This window comes from Xiphophorus hellerii, chromosome 16, assembly GCF_003331165.1.
Source record: "Xiphophorus hellerii strain 12219 chromosome 16, Xiphophorus_hellerii-4.1, whole genome shotgun sequence".
NCBI lineage: Eukaryota > Metazoa > Chordata > Actinopteri > Cyprinodontiformes > Poeciliidae > Xiphophorus > Xiphophorus hellerii.
The window spans coordinates 7,142,649-7,161,710 of record NC_045687.1 but is presented as its reverse complement, the minus strand read 5'-3'; the positions used below and the strand labels follow the sequence as shown (position 1 = coordinate 7,161,710).

General features: G+C 37.4%; 1 protein-coding gene across 1 annotated transcript; it reads left to right on the top strand.

Annotated features, from left to right (window-relative positions):
* The first annotated feature begins 405 nt into the window (after positions 1-405).
* On the top strand, positions 406-14,864 carry cavin1a (caveolae associated protein 1a). The gene is made up of 2 exons (XM_032587039.1): positions 406-1,154; positions 13,569-14,864. The coding sequence occupies exons 1-2, from the start codon at positions 660-662 to the stop codon at positions 14,328-14,330; spliced, it is 1,257 nt and encodes a 418-aa protein (XP_032442930.1). The 5' UTR covers positions 406-659; the 3' UTR covers positions 14,331-14,864.
* Positions 14,865-19,062: the final 4,198 nt, after the last annotated feature.

Genomic DNA, 19,062 nt, shown 5'->3' with positions numbered 1-19,062 from the left:
AGCCATTTTATATGAGATATTTATTTGCAGATGTGTTATATCCAGCTCTTGATCTCAAAATAATATGCTAAAACCATGCTGTGGTTAACACCAAACACACTATTTAAATGAAAGTGTACACAAACATTGAAGTAAACTGAATCCAGTTTAAAATGATAGACAGACAGACAGATAGATAGACAGATGAACAGCTGTTGCTTTTGGAGCTTCATCAAGCTTGTTTTCATGTTCTAGATGTTTTCTGTGATGTTTCCATTAGAGAGCCTCACCTTGCCGTTTTATTTGGGAGCGTTATGCCAGTAAGAGGAGGGGGTCTACAGACATTCTGTTAGGCACAGAACGGGGTGGAGCTGCAGCAGTAGGCTGGTACTGGGTGGAGGCTGGGTGTATGAAGGGAAGTGTTTGGCTGGGTGGTTTTGCAGTGAGCAGAGGCATTTGAGTCAGGGCACACATGCTTCAGCTGTGAGAGGCCCCACTCCCCTTGGCTGGCTGACATCCCAGAGCAAAGGCAGAGAGAGGTAGAGAGGATTGTCTGAAAGGAATCTAAAGAGGCAAAAAAGTAAGTTAGGAAGTTGTCTAAAAGAAAGAAAAAACAGAATAGGGCTTATCTGAATAGCTTGTTTATTTTGGTAAAGAGGTAGTATATTTAGTTGATAGGTATGGCAGACACAGGAGTCAAAAAGGAACATGTACCCCATGCTGATATACCCTATGATGATGAAGAGGTTGCTCTTGTTGGCGCTGCTACAGAGCCAGCAGTAGATGACGATGACCCAGCTGAAGAAGTGGACCTGGTGCTGGATACTGGAGGCAAGAGTGAAGCTCAGATGAACGGGGTCATGGTTCTGTCTCTGCTAGACAAGATCATAGGTGTGGTAGACAAGATCCAGCAGACCCAGAATGGACTCGAGGCTCGGCAGGAGGCCATGGAGAAGTCTGTGTCAACCATCCAAGGGGAGCTGGCAAAGCTGTCCAAGAACCACGTCGACACTGCCAACACAGTCAATAAAATGCTGGACAAGGTGCGTAAGGTCAGCGTCAACGTCAAGACGGTGCGCAGTAACCTGGAAAAGCAGGCGGGCCAGATCAAGAAGCTGGAGAGCAACGAGCACGAGCTGCTCAAGAGACGGAACTTCAAAGTCCTCATCTACCAGGTGAAATGTGGAAGAGATGTCTTTTTATAAGTTTATAGCACACCTTTAGTCATAACAGATTCAAATGAATATCTTGAAATCGCTATTGACATAAGTAAAGCTTCACAGTAATGTATTAATCTACTACTTGGTACGTTGCATTCCCCACATCCTGAAGGGAGGTTTGGAAAAGATGTGTGAAATTCACCTGAAAGGCTGTCGCAGCAATCTACTAACCTCATCTCTGCAGAGAGAAAAGTCAAATTGTGGCATGAGTTGAGCCTTGTTAGTGGAAATGGAAAGAGGACTGCAGCCCTTTCAGGATGAAGGATGAGATGCCAAGGCTATGTAGATTCCATGACATATGTCTCAGAATCACTCATTCCTAAAACTTCAGCAAGGCTGTGATGTTTACAAAGTAGTCAACAAAAGCTCTCCTGTCCTCAAAAGCTTCTGTGCAGCTTCTGTTCAGACTAGAACCTGTGACTTTCATGGAAAACTTGGGGCAGGTAGCAATTTCTTCCATTCCACAGGCATACATGATCACCCAATAAAATCTATATAAAGACTCCTGGTTGTAAATGAAAATACAAGCCCTATAAATACTGGCATGTGGAGCTATTTGAGACAGAACCAACGCCCCACTACTGAGGACAGAGTGGTGTTTGGAGTAATGAAAGGTGAAAATATGTTAAATGTTTTTATCTTGATGATGTCTTAAGATAAAGCTAAAATTTATGGCACATAATACTGTACTTGAGTTAATGATTGGACCTATGTAAGCAAAGGCAGGCTCAGTTTTAAAGGTACAAAACAGAAGAAGTAGCTTCAAACTAGAAATAACTTGAACATGTGAGCCACAAAAAAAAAAAATCAAAGAAGCAAGAAAATAAGTGTCAGCTGTACTAGTCAAAGGACTATAGCTACTTCAGTGAGCAGTTCTTTTTTTTACCTCGACATGCCGTCATGTCTGACACATGTTGAAGCTGCTCTGTAAAAAAAAATCACTTGGATATACAGCAGTAATTTCCTACATAAACTCAGATGCTTCACTTGCTGGAAAAACGATGAGTTAATCTCAAATACATCTGTAGCGAGGGATCTTATGGTGGCAACCATAAGAGGGGTCTCACATGTGTGGAGCTTACTTGGAGCTCTACATTGGCAGGCACAAACCCTTTGCACCGCAAGAGCAGGTTACACTGTTGGCATCCAGCAGAAATCCAATCATAGGCACTTCACCCCAATAAATTACTCAGTAAAGCAGGTGCCTCCTGCTGTTTTGGAGACTGTAAGGCTTTCAGCTATGTTGCAGTGGTTGCCCCTGGCTTCCGACCTACTTTTTTTGATCAAAAGGATGACTGTACTGTGTCCAGTTTATCTGACCAAGTGATAGATAGGTCACATATTGGCAGCAATGCAAATCAGCACTGGCTCTCAGCCAGTTTTCACCACTTTCCACTCACTCTGTTTGCGTGTTGATGTGTTAGCGCGAGACAGGTTCAGAATTAGAAATACGGTAAGACTGATGTAAGGGTTAAAGTACAGCTTGTAGAGGTTAAGGCAAGACTCCATGGAATTGCTTCGCCACTATCTGCGTGTGTGTGTTGGGTTTCACCTACAATGTCAAAGTCGTTCTCGCTCAGATTTCAGTAAAATAAGTGAAATATGTCGCTGTGTGCTACGAGTCATCTTGCTTTTCTTTGTTCAGCTGAGTGCAGGTGCTGTATTTTTGTGTTGTGACACACTGCTGGATGTGCTCTCCGAGAATAGCCGCACAGTTGAGAGTTTCCGGGTTGGGAAACCTGGGATGGAAGCTTTATATTTAAACCTGATGGGACTTAGCATTGCCAGGCAACCGCAGGGCATAGCAATAAAGACATAATTACCACATGCAAATTGCATATCACCATACATAAGAGGCTTTTAAATATTCCTCGCTTTGTGGGTGTCCTCACTGCACTGCAGTGCAAGGTTTTCCCCTCAGCATGAATCACATTTACACCGTCATCAGGGCACTGCTGGTAGCAGCCAACAGTGAGTCAATGGAGTCTTTACTTCATATTCTTTTTGCATATTTTCCCTATGACCATTTTATTAATGACATGCCTGTGAATCGTGTTAAAGTATATGTCACTTAAAATGATTTCTTTTCTCCCCTCATTTCCATGTATCTCATTTATAAGACCAAGTTTCTATTTCATGAGAGGCAAAAAAGAAACTCAAATAAATAGGATATTGTAATTATGTGGGCAAAGTTTAGAATGTGAATTAATGTGCAAGTAATTTGGTTGTTGTTATGAAATGACTGTGAATACAGAATTTAAACATGAACTCATTGCAGCTGCTCAAAATTAGAGAATCAGTCAGAAGGAAGAACTGGAAGGGATCTTTAGCTGTTGCGGTGAGCTTGTTCATCAAATCAGCTAAAGAGACACAAATGTCTAAAACCTTTGATCTGTCACCCAGCTTAAGTTGTCTGTGGATGAAATCTGCCCAGGCAACAGCAGAAGCTGCTCCTGCTTTTTGACTGAGGTTATTAATGTAGTCCCAGCATTCTTGCCACAAATATTACGTCTGACATTCAACCACCCAGGCTTAGTCACTGTCAACATTTAAACCCAGAACAGAAAACAGGCTTTTAATAATTTAGACTGGACATAACATAGATATTCTTCACAGTGTTATTTATAAAGTCATGTTTTCTCCTCATTTAAAATTGCACTTATTGTAATTATCTGCACGTAGATTCTTGTTTAGTGTGAAATTGATGGTGAATGCTGGATTTCTCGAGCAAAAATAACACTGCTTTGAAAGCTGTTGCATGGGATTTGATCTGGATGTTTCAAAATTTTCTGAGTTTTTTAAAAATTTCAGTGTCCTGAATGTTGCAGCTCAGAAATATCAAATATATATATGATATTCAGCTGCTATGATAATTTTGTAAGCCATATTCAAATGTTGAAGCAAGGACTTCAAAAAATAAATGTAATTAATGTTGTTCTAAGCTATCCTTGTCTTTACTGATAAAGATGTAGTCATTTTGGCATGCCAAATGCTTGGAGTGGCTGATATCCCAAGTGAGACCCACTCATTCATTTGTCTTGTACTTATTTGACCACCATATAGAGCTTGTATAGAGCGCTGAACCTTTGCATTGCCCAAATGGCAAAGTGATCATTAAATATGAAAAAGTTAATCTTATATCAAAGTCCACTGTTGGAAAAGGACAGAATAACAGGAGAAAATTTACAAAAGGAGAACTTCAAGCAGAAAACGATCAGGTTAAGATTTGAGTCTGAGACCTTCTTGCTGCTAATCAACAGTGCTAACCACTTTTTTTTTAGATTTGAACCGTAGCAAACCGACCATAGTTTGTGACCCTGAAGGGTGTGTCCGTCTGACTAGGACAGCAGCACAGGAGTACCACAGGAAACTGTACTCTCACCATTTGCTTTAACACTGTAAACCTTAGACTTCCAGTTCAAATTTGAGACCTGTCAGCGCCAGAAATATCTGAATGACTTTAAAGTTTGCAAACTATGATGACGAACCAAAGGATCACTTTGTGGAAATGTGTGGAAGCAATAATTTCATCCTGAACATGAACACAACAAAGATTTCTATTATGGGTGAAGACGTTAAGGTGGTGGCATAAATAAGTTGGTATTTGTCTGGAAAAAAGAGCAAAGCAACCTTTGCTTCTTGTGGGAGTTTTTCAGACTCACTGCAAAACAGATTGACGCAGAAGATTTTTGTTGTAAAGTCTTGTTTTTGAAGAAACTTTGAGTTTTTACTTTTTTTACATTTAGGTTTTCTTTAGTTTTGTTAAGGTGTTTGTAATTGAGTTGCACTAAATTGGGCTGAATTGAGTTTCATTAGTTCTAAAGTGAGAAAGATATGTATTAGCAGTATTTAGTCTCTGACCTGGCATGAATGTCAGACACAAATATATGGTCTCATGCACAGAAAAAAAGTGATGATTTTCAAAATTCATGCAATTTAAACTTTAATGACTCGCTGAGTTTGATCAAAAACTTGTATGAATCAATTTCATGAAACTCTACATGTGTCTTCATCTAGTTTATGCAATATAATCCACCAGTCTGTGACATGGTGAGACGGTATTCCTGCGTCTGGAATCAGGGTGTGTTTGGATGCTCCTCAAAAACGCCGTTAGCTATGTGGTCATTCTATCAGGGAGTTAGAGGACTTCTCAGTTACAGACTACTCTAACAACTCTATGCAGAGCTCCAATCACAGCCAGAGAGTGCTCCCTGTACACCACTGCTCACTTCTCTGACATAGATTTTCAACTTGCCCGTCTCTGTAACAGCATAGTTTCTCTTACTCCAGACGTAGAATTCCAACCATGGGAAGCCCTTTGGCCTCTTTACTGAATTGTTGTGTCCCTGCATAGACTGCATGTCAGCGCCTCTACAATGAAGTGTTTTCAATTACCTATCAGGTCATAGCAAGTAAAACCAAGTAACTTGAGTGAAAGGAAGTCAACAAGCAGCACAAAGATAGAGCTCTGATTCATTCTGCTGGCATCTCTGCACCCCCACTTCAGACGCCACTCCCCCTTATCGCTCCTACAATCGAGATGGCCTATTTTAATCCCAATCAGACGTCTAATCCAGAACTGATAGCATAGCTCTTCCAGTATTACCAACACACTCCCTGTCTCCATTTTCTGTCTATAGAGAGATTGCACTAAGACTAAATAACAATTGTTTCCCATGTTCATTCATTTTTAAGTTGAACCCAAAGTTGTACGACAAATCCCCAAAATGTCAACATCTCAAGTTACCAAGTTTTAGTGATGTAGAGCAGATAATTATTTCAGAACTTCACCTGTTTTTTTTTTTGTTTTTTTTACATTTGCTTTGTGCAGTTAATCTAAAAGACAATCAATCAAATCTATTTAAAGGTAAAATGTAAAACAATAAAAAAGTGTGTACAATGACAGACATATACTTAGTTTTATACAATTTTTGACCAACATTTGATCTTGATATCTGAGATGTTATGTTGGCCACAACATACCAGTTATGGCCAATAGAAAAGAAATTACATCACAATTGAACAGATTTGGAGAACTTTAGGTAAAGATGAAGTGAAGTTTTCAAAAAAACGTGTCTTTTTTTCAGTTGAATTATACAACATATGACACATTCAAAAAATTCATTTTAGGAATATTGTGTAAAGAGCCCTTGTCTTCAATATTGTATTACTGAACATGGGAACAATAGTTTCTATCATCAGTACTTTATCTGAGCTGGACTACTTCCTTGAGTCCTCTGGTTGTTTATGGTAATTCTAAATAATGCCGTCTGTGTACATATTAATTTAAAAAGAAATTTATGTTTACACTTAAATTATGTCTTAATTCTTTTTATTTAATTTTAAGTAAGAAATAAATGTGTTTCTCAAAATGTAGCACTATCCTAATACCATGAAGATAATATCTGTTATGTTTGTGTTCCAGTGTTATCTCTTATTTTAGCAGCGGAGAGCGACATCATGGAGCCAGAGTGTTGTTTCTTTTGGCTCATTTAAATGCAGGTTGCTGCTTGGGGGTTCCCTTTTGTCTTTTAACACATGTATATTTTATTGATAACAAGAAGGAAATGAGTTCACCCTGAAGCAAAAACAGCCCTTTCCCCTCCTTTTGTTTGGAATTCTTTCATATTTTAAAAAGTGCAGACCATTGTTTTTTCTCTAAAGGTTGTTCCATTAACGTCCCTGTGAAGCAAGCCTTATTTGCCACCGCATTGTTTTTCTTTTCTCTTTGCTTTTCCAAAGCAAAAATAACAAATCTGAGTAAGCAGTGATGTGGAACATTTCAAACACTTACCTGTCAGTCAGGCCTATGGACCGTACAGCACAACAAAACAAGTGTAATTTGATAAAGTAGCTCAAAGTGCTGCCTGTAAGGGCTTTTGTGCCGTTGTTTGCCTGTGTTAAAGTGGGTGTTGGTGCAAATGGATTTACTAGTAATGTTATTTCATCTTATTCAATTCATTTAGTTACAGAAAATGCAAAGAGAAATGACCCTAACTTTTAAGCATATTCCACAAATGTGGCTGAAGTCTTGATTTTGAGAAAGCAATTCCTGAAGTTTTATGTTATCTTGCTTTATCCATCCTGAAATGTATTTGATGGGTTTCTGGATCTTTCTCCTGATTGGAAGTTGCAACAACTGACCAAAACTATTACCATATAAACCATATCTGTAACATAGCATTTGTGTATTGAATTGTGATAAATTGTGCAATGAAAATAGTAAAAAACCAAACAAAAAAATATTGCTTCCTGACATGGCTCCATCCCAAATTTGTTCTGCAATTTGACTGATGCAGCATATTCATTTCATCAGCAAAATTTACTCAGCCAAAAATAATTAGCATTGTCTTAAACAATGCCAGAAGGAGGTCTTGAGTTACTCCTGGTAAATTTAAATTCCTTCTCATTTCTCCACACATGCCCATCCCACATCCCGTGGCATCAAACAGGATGTACCAACTGGAAGACAGATCAGGTCAACATCTAGTTTGAACAGTTGTAGCTGTCATCCAGCTACTTGGCCAGGGAACAAATATGTGTCCTCATACCACTTTTCAGCTGTGGGTAATGCTGCTGATACTCTCCAAGCTTATTCGGCACATTGTCCCCATATGAATGAGAACATAATCAGAGTAAAACACTAGCTAAATGTTTTGACTTCTGAATATTTCTTTCTCAACAAAAGTTATTCAGAAATTATGTTTATTATTTAATCCAACTTTTCAGTTGAATAACATCTAAACTGACACCACATATATTGTTTTTAGCATTGATTATGTCAGCTAACAGAGGAAGATGAAAAAAGCAATCGGAAAAAAAAGCGTAATCTTGGTCAATAAATAAATTGATATACAATGATCATTGCCCAAGAAAATGGTTTTGGATATTGATTTGAAGCAAAAAAGAGAAAACAAAAAATTGAAAGTGGACATGTTCATTGAAAAAAAAAATTATACATTTAGCGTGTTAAAAAAAAGTCTTGTTTCAAATTTTGTTCTTATTCTAGTCCTGAAATGTTTCAGATTATCAAACTAATTTTAATATCACAGATGACCTGGGTAAAGTAAAAAATGCCAATGTATGTACCACCAAAATCAGCCTGGCTTTTTGTAAAAAAAAATAAAAATAATAATAATAATAATTTAAAAAAACGTAATTAATCCCTAAATCTAAGTGGAGGGTTTTTGAGCATTAATGGCCAAAGAGTCTCTTGCAGATTTTAAGTCTGGACCTTAAAGATTTGTTGAAATGTTCTTGGAGTGATTTTGAAATTGCTTTGTAACATATTTCTAGACATATAGATGCCAGTAATTTTGTTCCTGTTATTCTGAAATTTTCTTAGAGACGTAGATTTTTTTTTTTCATCTTCATAAGTGTAATAAGTGAAACTGAACCAGAAAAAACTTGAGCAAAAGCAAAACTTTAGATGACCAAGCAGCAATTTTTCTAATAAATAGCTGTTTAATTGCTTTAAGTTAACAATTTGGTAATGAAAGCAACATGTTTTTGGTGAGAATCCACAGTCAGACTCACCTTTATGGTTTATTCCACTGCTTATGTGGCATATGAAGCTTTTGCTTTGTGCATCTGAGTACACCCGGGGATTTATAGTAGCCTTGGCATTAGGTTTTGCATGCTCTTAAATATTTTTGGAAGATTAATCTATTACTAATAAAAATAATAGCCATATTAGGTTCAGTGGGAGTAACATTTTGTTAGCTGGGTTAGGATTAGCCTTTAAACTATTTAGTAACAGTGACATGTTTGTATTTTATAGTCAAGAAAAACAAATTAAATAAGTTACTATGCAACAAACCTACAATATGATGTTAGATAAATGTTTTCCCTGCACACAAACACTTATATGTATGCCAGTAAGCAAATGTACTTATGCATTTACACAGGTTAAGACTGACCTGTTGCTTTAAAAAATTGCAAAACAGGACTCCACTGTAAACGAAATGCCCTCAACTTCATTTAATTTCAACACAGATTTTTTTGCTGACAGTGGGGATCTATGAGTCATAGTAGATATTTCAGCTTTTCCACTGAAAATACTCCAGTTCCCTCACACACATTAACAATGGCTTGATTCAGAGCCTTGAGAGCAAGATTTTCAATGGGCGAAAATAACTTTCTGAAGTAGGACTTTGGCTTAAGAGCACAGGAAACATTTATACTCCCTCTTCACTAAGTTATGCATAAAAAGAGAAAATGATACAACCACATGAATAATATTCTACATCCTTTTTATGTAAATGAAAATTATTTAAATTTAGATACTTACAGAATATGCATATTTATCACAACTCTTTTTTTAATCTTTGGTTGAGCTAGTCTATAGGGAATACAAACATATAAACTAAGTTGAAGTAAGACTGAAAATGATATAATTAAAACGTCTACTTAATGTACCACTTTGTCAGTACAGATTGTACTATTGAAGAGAATGAAGTCATTATATAATACCTTCACATACTGTTTCCAGTGTTCTTGGCAGCTCACATTAACACAAGAATGGAAAACTCAATTTTACATCATTAAGTGTGAATAACTATGCTGAGATTTCAGTGGTTTCAGAGTCAAGAACTGTGGAAAGCCCGAGCTATAGAAATCAAAGAGCTCCACTTTGAATGAATCTGTATGCAAGCTGTGGTTTAGTCCAGCACCATTGGAACTGGGGTTCCTAATTATATCTCAAAAACTTCATGCCCTAGAATTTGCATTTTGCCGTAAGTCATCTGACTCACCTTTGAAATACCTAAAGCAGTAGTAGGCGGGTGGCCAGTCCCCTATGAATTGCCTAAGGTTTATTTTGGACAGTGTAGGAACCTTTAGAATTAATGACCAGAGTACATTAGCGGTTTTATTATAGCCTGCAAGCAGTCTCTGGACATCAAAGCATCCTGATGCAGGTTCATGCAGAGATGTAACACGCGAACCTCCAACCCATGTCAAACTCTCCCTTGGCCTTCTCCCACTCTAAAGCGACATATCGGTCAGAGACATCACTCACTGTGAATGCTAGCAGCACAGCTGCAAGGAGTGGACAGGGTAAGACAGCTGCTCCAGTGACTCATTGAAGAGGCCTTTCATCACACTGCCTCTAAAGGAATAGTGTGTGTGTCTGTTTATCTTCCAGCCTGTTAAATGGTTGCATGGATGTAGGTGGATTAAGAGCATCTGTTAACAGTGTGCGGACTTATCTAAACAGTGAGTCTGACATTTTCCGACGCTTGTACCTTCAGTTTTAATTTAGCTTGATATTATTCTGATTTATTTATGATGCAAACTGAAAAGTAATAAAAGGTTGGCATTGGCAGGGAGTGAAAGCTGAATCTAACTATAATTACCACTAATATGACAGTTTTAAGATATCTCACTATAATTTTCTTTTAGTAGTTGTTTGAATGAGGCTTATATCCATTAAATATATTTTTAGTTAACTTGTTTAAATATTTCTTAGATTAGTGTAGGTATTCACTACAACATCTGGATAAATAATCTTGGTAATGGAGACAGAAAGAAGCCAGCAGTTCATGGCACAGTTTCCGTTGTTGTCCATAGTGACAATGTATCATATTACGCCTTTGGCTGACACAGAATTTTACCCATCTGGTGCAGAAAATAAAACAGCCTTTGGTTGTCATGAGAAAGTACAATAATGTTTTGCTTGTAAGAGCTTTCCTTAAACATTTACAAAATTAACATTTCCCCCAAAAGGAGAGCTCTCATCTCAGAGTGGTGGCCATTCTGCTTCGAATAGCATTTCTTATGTCTCCAAACCTATTTTCTAGTCCTGAATCATTTAATGTTCTTCACAGATAGCCAAGTATATGCAACCGTTCAAAAACAGGATGCTTAAGATCGACTTTTCCATGAAGACCACTTAGTTACTCTTGTTGGAAAGAGCCATCAACAAGGGAGGTTTATGTTATTTAACAGAAGATTCTTAGTCCCCGCTCCCTTGGCACCTGTCAGTGAATACATTCACACAGCGGGCAAACTTTTCCGCTGCTGTGAAGTAGTAAATCTGTGGAGAGTGGAAGGTAACACAGGGACACTAATGTATTTAACATATTCAGACAGAGGCTCTCAGTCGTGTGTTTTGTTATCAGGGCGGGAAACCCAAACAGGGTTCACTGATGTCATCACGATTTCCTTAGAGTTCAATGGACTGTAAACAGGAAAGTTTTTACCCACATTCCTAAGAGCCTCAAACTTCTTGCATATTTATTTCATATCTATCTGTAATGAAATATGTTTTAGTCACTTTTGAGAGATGCCTGTCTCATTTCAGCAACATCATTACTCAATGTTGTTCACAAATACATCCATAATATATCCATATTATTTATAACTTCTGTTCCAGCGTTAAGTTCTTTGAATCCCAAATTTACTGGTCTATGAGAGGGTAAACTTGCACTACTATGTCATTATCAATAAAATGCTCTCAAAGCAACAAAATGATTGTTTATTGAAATGATTAGTGGGACAATTTAACATCCAGCAAATTTGCTAACGTGACAGGAGCATATATATATCTACATACACATCTATACAAATATACGTATAGAAATGTGCTATTTATGCAGCTCAGCTCAATCTTCAGTAGCCAGCATGGCCTGCATGATGAGGTGGTTACTATGGTTGCAGCATGCTGTGTTTATCTGTTGCTGTACTGCAGGGGATGGTGTTGTTCAGCTGGGGCGAGGGGTGGGCTGTCTGTAGGGCCGAGCTATGCAGTGGCTGGTGGCCAGAGGAGGGTAGATGGAATCCAGAAAGCAGAAAAGGCCAGCTCAAAATAAACGCGCACACAGCGGGTCGGCCAGTGCCACCATATACGTATACACCACTGGATATGAAGGCAATGTATGTTTTGTGGTTGTGTGGCAGTATTTAAACAGTGTAGGAAATTCTGACAGGTGCTTCTCTTTTACAAGTCCGACATAAGGCATATTATCTTTCTCTATCAATAGAAACAACATCATTTATGAGTTGCTGATCATCCATATCTTATATTTGTCAGTTGTTCTCTTCTGTGTGCTGGTGTTTAACTGCCACAATTTATTCCTGCTATCAAAATATTGGATTGAAAGGTATTTTGATTGTGTAGGGGACCTTCACAAATAATCATCTCCTTTGTCAGAAGACATTTAGTCTGTTTACTTTTATGATAATGATTTAAGTTCTCAGTACACCCTTTCAAAAGTTACAATTCTGATTTTTATACTGACATCACAGAACTAATAGAGAAAAAAATCACCCTGACCTTTCCTTGGAGATCTGACAACAATGTAAGACCTGTAGTCCCTTTAGGAGTTTGTTAGCATGATAGGAGCGAAATCACATTCTTTAGTCCTGAAAGTCATGGTAAGAGGCTGCAAAAAGCTCATAGTCCACCTGTCACCTATTCAGCACTTGTTTCTTGCCTTGTGTCCTCAAGGATACCAGCATAACAGTTTATGAATAAAAAGATAAACTTTCTTTTCCTCTCTCTCTGTCTTGGTAAAAGATAAACAAGGTGGGAGTTTCTGAATCTGTTAATCTCTCTTTATTAAATGCTAACTTTCTACACTCAACACAAATCAGTCCCTGTTCTTTTTTCCTTGATTTGCATATGAAGACTTCTTCAACCAAGTGTGAATCTGCTGTGCTTTTGTGCTGCGGGTTTTAAGTGAAACTGCATACATTATAAGATGAAGTGATGAAATCAAAATAGCCTTTGAATTATGAAACATTGATAGTTTGCATGTAAATGCAAATGGTTTTGTATTTTTTTTGGCTATAAAATATATTTAGGATTTCTGTCATACACCTCTCCTAAAATGTGTCTTTCAAAAGACTTGGTTTAGGGTTCGAAGCAAAAATTATACCAAATGACAGGAAGTAATGTGGTTTTATGCAAGACGTTCTTGGCTTTCATTTCAGGTTGATCGCAGTAGCAGAAAACATGCTCTGGAGTTAAATATTACTTAACTTCAAAGTTAAGTAATATTTAATACATATGCCACAGTACAAATTATGCTTATTGGGTTGAAATCTTTGCAAATTTTATTAGAGATGTTCATTTTACACCACTAGGTGGCATTCTGCACCAGCCGCAGCTTTGCGTTGCATATTAAGATAATGAGTCACTCTGCAAACTATCATGCTCACATTTTCCATCTCAGTTTTAGTTCATCAGGGTGGGGGGGGGGGTTGTTTTTCTGAAGCAGGTAGCTTTCATTCCAGAATAAATCAAATAACATTGTTGTATTGTTTCCAAAAAAGTAGCTATCATGTTGCAATCTGGTTTAATTCACACTCAGTTTCAGCAATTTAATAGTTCCTTTTTCTCTTCTCCCTTCCTTTTTTTACTGTCAGGACCAAGTGAAGACACCAAAGGAATCCAAGCCAAGGACAGCAGAGACAGCTGAAAGCAAAGCAGTGGCAGGCCTAGAGCAAATACCTGAGGATGGACAAGAAGGAGTTAAAGAAAGTCTCAATTCTGATGAAGAAATTGAAGTTGAAGAAATTATCGAAGAGTCTCGTACAAAGCGTCTCCAACGTTCCACCAAGCAGCAAGTAGACAACATAAAGAAGGCCTTTTCCAAAGAAAAAATGGAGAAAACTAAACTAAAGACCAAGGAAAACTTGGAAAAGACCAAGCAAAGGACCCGTGAGAACCTGGAGAAGACGAGGCAGAAAACCCGTGACAATCTTGAGAAGACGAAGCACAACCTCGAGAAAAAGATCAACAAACTTGGAACCCGCATGACCCCCAACCAGGAGCGGAGGGCAAAGATGAAAAGCTCCAAAGATAAGTTCAAGAAATCCCTCACTCCTGATCATACAGAGTTTGCTCGCTCCAAGACAACCGTGTACCGCGTCCCCCCCTTTACTTTCCACGTGAAGAAGATCCGGGAAGGGGAGGAGGAGGTGGTGCAAAACACAGAGATGGTTGAGGTGACAGAGGGAGAGGCACAGCCAGAGGGAGAGAACGGGCTGGGTATGCATGTGGAGTTGGAGGAAGGAGAGCTGGTGAATGTAGATGGCCCAGAGATGCAGGGTCTGGTAGAGATAACTGAGGACTCTCAGCTGGTCAGGGTGGAACCAGAGCATCTAAAGAAGGTTGGAAGTGAATAAAGGCATCCAGAGGACAAGTAAAGAATGAGAAGGAAACAATGTTGATGAATGAGTCTAATCGAAAGGACACTGTAATGATCTTAGAGACTTTACTGAGGTGATTACTGAATGACACCTCATTTGCTCTTTTGTCATTTTATTGTACCCAGCAGCAACAATGATTTCCATGTTTGCTCATATCTGTTATGCAAATAATAGATATGTATATATATAATAATGCTAGCTTTTGAAATAGATTGTTATGCTAGACATATGTGTATCAAGTGTTTCAAGTGTTTGATTTTCTTTTTTTTCTGTTTTTGGTTTGACTAACTGCCTGTCTGAAGCAAAGGCACAGTAAAAAAAAAAAGTTTTAATACCTCATAATAAAAAAAATGAAGTTAAGCCTTTCACCTGTTTGGCATGCAAGTTGTTATGAATGACCAGTGGTGGTTTTTGATATGGGTGATGTGACTTTGTACCCAGGTGCCAAACAGCTTTGGGGTAACCCGAGGCCAAAAAAATAAATAAATAATTTGACATTTGCACCCTGAACACGTTTTCTATTGTATATTTGTATACTTTGTCAGTAGGATTGGTAGTTTCTCTGAGGTGTAGAAACAAGAAAGTTTTGGGGGTTTGCTAATGTTGCTAAAATTAGAAACTGACCATTCTAATTTGGCACTAAATAAAAGTGCTATGGATGTGTTTTTAATGGACTCTGGATTCCATTTTACCATCTCCAATTAAAAATGACACATATTTATCAGTCTATTTGTGAAAAGACAAAAGTCTTTCTTGGCAGTATAGAACCATTCTATGTAAAGATCAGCACAACACTGTGTAGACTGGTTAATTCTGAACTGAATCATTCTACACTATTACAGATCTTTAAAGTTTTTGATTTGTAAAACATTTAGTCTATCAGTAAAAAAATAGGGATTAAATTAAGGTTTCTTATTTTTTCAAAACATAGTGTCCTTATATGGCTGGTGTCAGATCTTGATTCACTTTGCAGGAAGTAAATTGGAGAGAACCCATCAAAGTTGCTCTTTTCTTCAGTTCTGTTTGTAACATCTATGGACAGAGTTTCTGGGCACAGTCAAAGTGTTGAGGCATTAAGATCCAAAATGAATCCTAAGGTCAACATCTCCATACTGTTGGCTTCGTCAAACCCTGATCTACAGCTTTCACTGGATTGGTTTGTAGCCAAGGGCGAAGTGGCCGGGAGAATCAATAAGTCCAAGACCATAGTACAGAATGCATGAAGAAACGGAGTATAACAGGAGAATAAGTGTTTAAATACTGAGAGAGTGAATACTGGAGTAACAAGCTGAGACTGATTAACCAACAGGCTGCAGGTATGAGGGGAGAGAACAGATGGGATGCTGAGGAGAGAGATGGAGAAAGAGAGAGAGAGAGTTGCACAAGGGAACAAGGAGGAGTAAAACACAAACAGGGCAACTGGGAAATCAAATATAACCTAGACAAAAACATAACCATACAAAATAAATAATAATAAACATAATCTAGCTATAATAGCTATGAACAGATTGAACTAAAGTGTAAGAGAAACAAGACTGATCTGATAATAACTAAGAGAAACACAGACAACAAATAATCAAAATGATATGACCCAAGATCCTGATAATTTTAGACTTTGAAGCAAATATTACTAATTTACTACTATCAAAGATAACTTGAGTAACTAAAAAACTTTTCAAACAACCATTTCATTTATTAAAGCAACAAAGCTATCTAAATCAAACTGTCCCAGTATCAAAATGAAATTGCCACCCTAGTGAAATTGCAAATTAAATATTGACTCACTAAACACATTTTTGGAAAACTCAGTTCAATTTCACTAGCCGCACTCGAGACTGATTACTTCATGACCTGTATAATCCAAACACACTTAAACTTAACCTGTGTGGCTCCATAAAGTGGGCTAAAAGAGCTCAGTTGTTCCTAGTGCCTTAGTTACGGTTCAAGATTCTAAATTAAGAAACACTTGGCAAAAATGCTGGCCATGAGAGAGGTTCAAGGTCAGAATCACTGCTTACATGGACACAAAGAATCATCACAAATTTACCGAAAATAAAATCTCGTTCAACAATTTTTGGAAAAATCTTATTATATTGCTATTATTATTAACAGTCTATTATTATTAGATCAAAATCACTCAAAGGAAAAAAATCCGTAAGTACGTGAATGATTTTTACCTCCACTCAGTGCAAGCCCACAATAAAGAAGTGAGAAGCAATATCTTTAGCTTTCACACACTGAGTAAGTTTGGAAAGATAATTTTTGAACCACCCTCACACCTGTTCTGTCAGACCCAACACCAATATATATTTATTTTTTGCTTTAACAGTACATGATCTACAGTGTCAAAAGAGTTAAAAGGTAAATGAAAAGGGCTGCACAGTTTTTGTTATTGTTTAATATGTCGAATACAATAACTTATTGATATTGAGACTTGCTGTAGTTGTACTGTGACCTTTGTTAAAGCTAGACTGGAAATGTGACATAATATTATAACTGATGAGATACTTCTTCATATAAAATAATGTAATGAGAATGTGAGCAACAAAGAATGTGTTCTTTTAGAAGTGAATTAACTGGGGCAGAGTGCAGACGCAGACTATTTACTAACACTTTTATAATAAATACCATGGATTGTTCATCAAAGCAGAGAAATATATTATACGTCTCTAGTTTCTCAAACAGTGTTATTAAAACTGAACTGTGAAAATCTTTTAAAATGACCATCAATAGATTTGAAATAAATTATAAGAATTTTGGAACAATGGGACATTTTTCAAAAAAATATTAATTTAATGTATCACCATACTATAAGCAAAACTGTTATTGTATTCAGCCATTGAGCAATGTGCTGTATTTGATTTTATGCCGTACTTTGTTGATAGACTGTTCAGAACTTGGTAGCATGTGTAATCATGATTATTTTCTGAGATTGTCTGGAACAATAAAAAAAAGAATTGTAACTAGTACTGTATTACGAGCTGTACCGTGTGTCCTTGCTTCCTCTATGTAAGTAAAACACTTAAAGTGAAGTTTCCAATGTTTTGTAAAACTTATGTGGTCAAATATTTATGGTTTCATCCATTTGTGTGGTGTTTATTGTGCATGTAAGATGCATTTAGAAATGAACTCACAAAGGTTCTCTGAGCCCACATTTGCATGCAGAAAGAAAAACAGCTGTCTCCATGGTCATAACTCATCTCAGTACATTTGAACGTCCTCTTTCTGAAATTGATGACAGAAAGAAAATAGTCTGAAGAAACAAGTTAGATTAATGACTAACTATGGATGTTAAAATTACCATCCTAAATTAAGCTGAATAAAATCAGCACATCATTGAGACTTATATAAGACATGCGGCTGCAGTTAATGTCAGAACATTGCAACAATATCCTGCTGAAATTTTTTCAGACACCAACTATAATAATGTGCAGATCCACTGAATAATGAAAAGAATGTCTGCTCAGATGGAAAAAGCTATCTGCTCATAAATCTTAAAATATAGCTGTCATCTTTTGACAGGAAAAAAGGGCAAAGTAGGATGAAAGGGTGCTGCTGTAATTGCAATATGCTCATGACTTGATGCCAATGGACAATGACAGTGTTCAACAACTGCCATATTAGATCATGAAAGGAAATCACACAAGGCACCAGACAGGAACACGAGGAGTGTTTCTATTTTCCCTCCCTGCAGACTTGTCTGACCTTGGTCTGTTGTATAGATGCACATGCCCATGTGGCAAGAAGCATCACTGAAATAATCAATGGATGGGGAAATGCAATTAAGGAGAGTGCTCTCTAACCACTGAAAGAAAGAAGAAAACAGAGAGGACGCACACAATGGGTGCATGTTTGTGATATTGTATATGAGCAAACTAAGCGCTCAAAAGTGATATTGTTGTAAATTAGAAAAAGTAATCATACATAGTTGAGTGAATTTTGATTTTTTGTTATTTTTTTTTTTAGAGTTTTATACTTGATATTTGACTAAACAAGTCTTAAGTGACTTGACATTGGGACTGTGAAGATAGTATGCTTTTGCCACAACTGATAAGATGGTCTGGCATAATTAGAGTCACTAAAGCAGCAAAAATGTGGACATTTATAGAGACAACATAGGGTGTGTGTTTTTGATGTGAGCTTGCTAGCTTCTATTGTGTTTAAATGCATTAAAAAAACACCAATACAAAAAAGACCTTAATAATTACCAGCCTGCTCCTTTTTTTCTTAACACCATTTAAGCTGTCAAATTGTCCAATTGTGTATCAGTTTAATTGTTTATTCAATCAGCGAACTGTTAAGACGTATTATCAATTCTATTAATTAATTTTTACTCTCTGAGGTCAATAGAGAAAAGCACTTTTGTTATTAGCCTCGATGACGACAGCATTGCCAGTAACTCAGATGACTTCCAGACTGGCTGTTCCGTTTAGTGACTCAGCCTCCCTCCGGAACAGCCGAATGTTTCGCCCTAAATATGGTCTCCAAGCCGGGAGGATGACTTTGACGGAAGAGCTCAGTTGCGACAGCAGTAAACATAGCAACCTCAACCTAACCGCTCCTAAGTCCCGCCTCTTTTCCCGCAAAAACTGAATTCTTATTGGTTGTAACAAAAGTTGCTCACCACTATTGATCGTTCTGGCTGTCAGTAATGACGAAACTGTAATATGTTTGGCTGGAGTGATTGCAACCTGCTCGATGGGTTGGG

Excerpts from the sequence above, each read along its gene's own strand:
- cavin1a (XM_032587039.1), top strand. The coding sequence starts at position 660 with ATGGCAGACACAGGAGTCAAAAAGGAACATGTACCCCATGCTGATATA. Across the intron at positions 1,155-13,568 it reads TCAAAGTCCTCATCTACCAG|GACCAAGTGAAGACACCAAA; the intron begins GTGAAATGTGGA and ends TTTTACTGTCAG.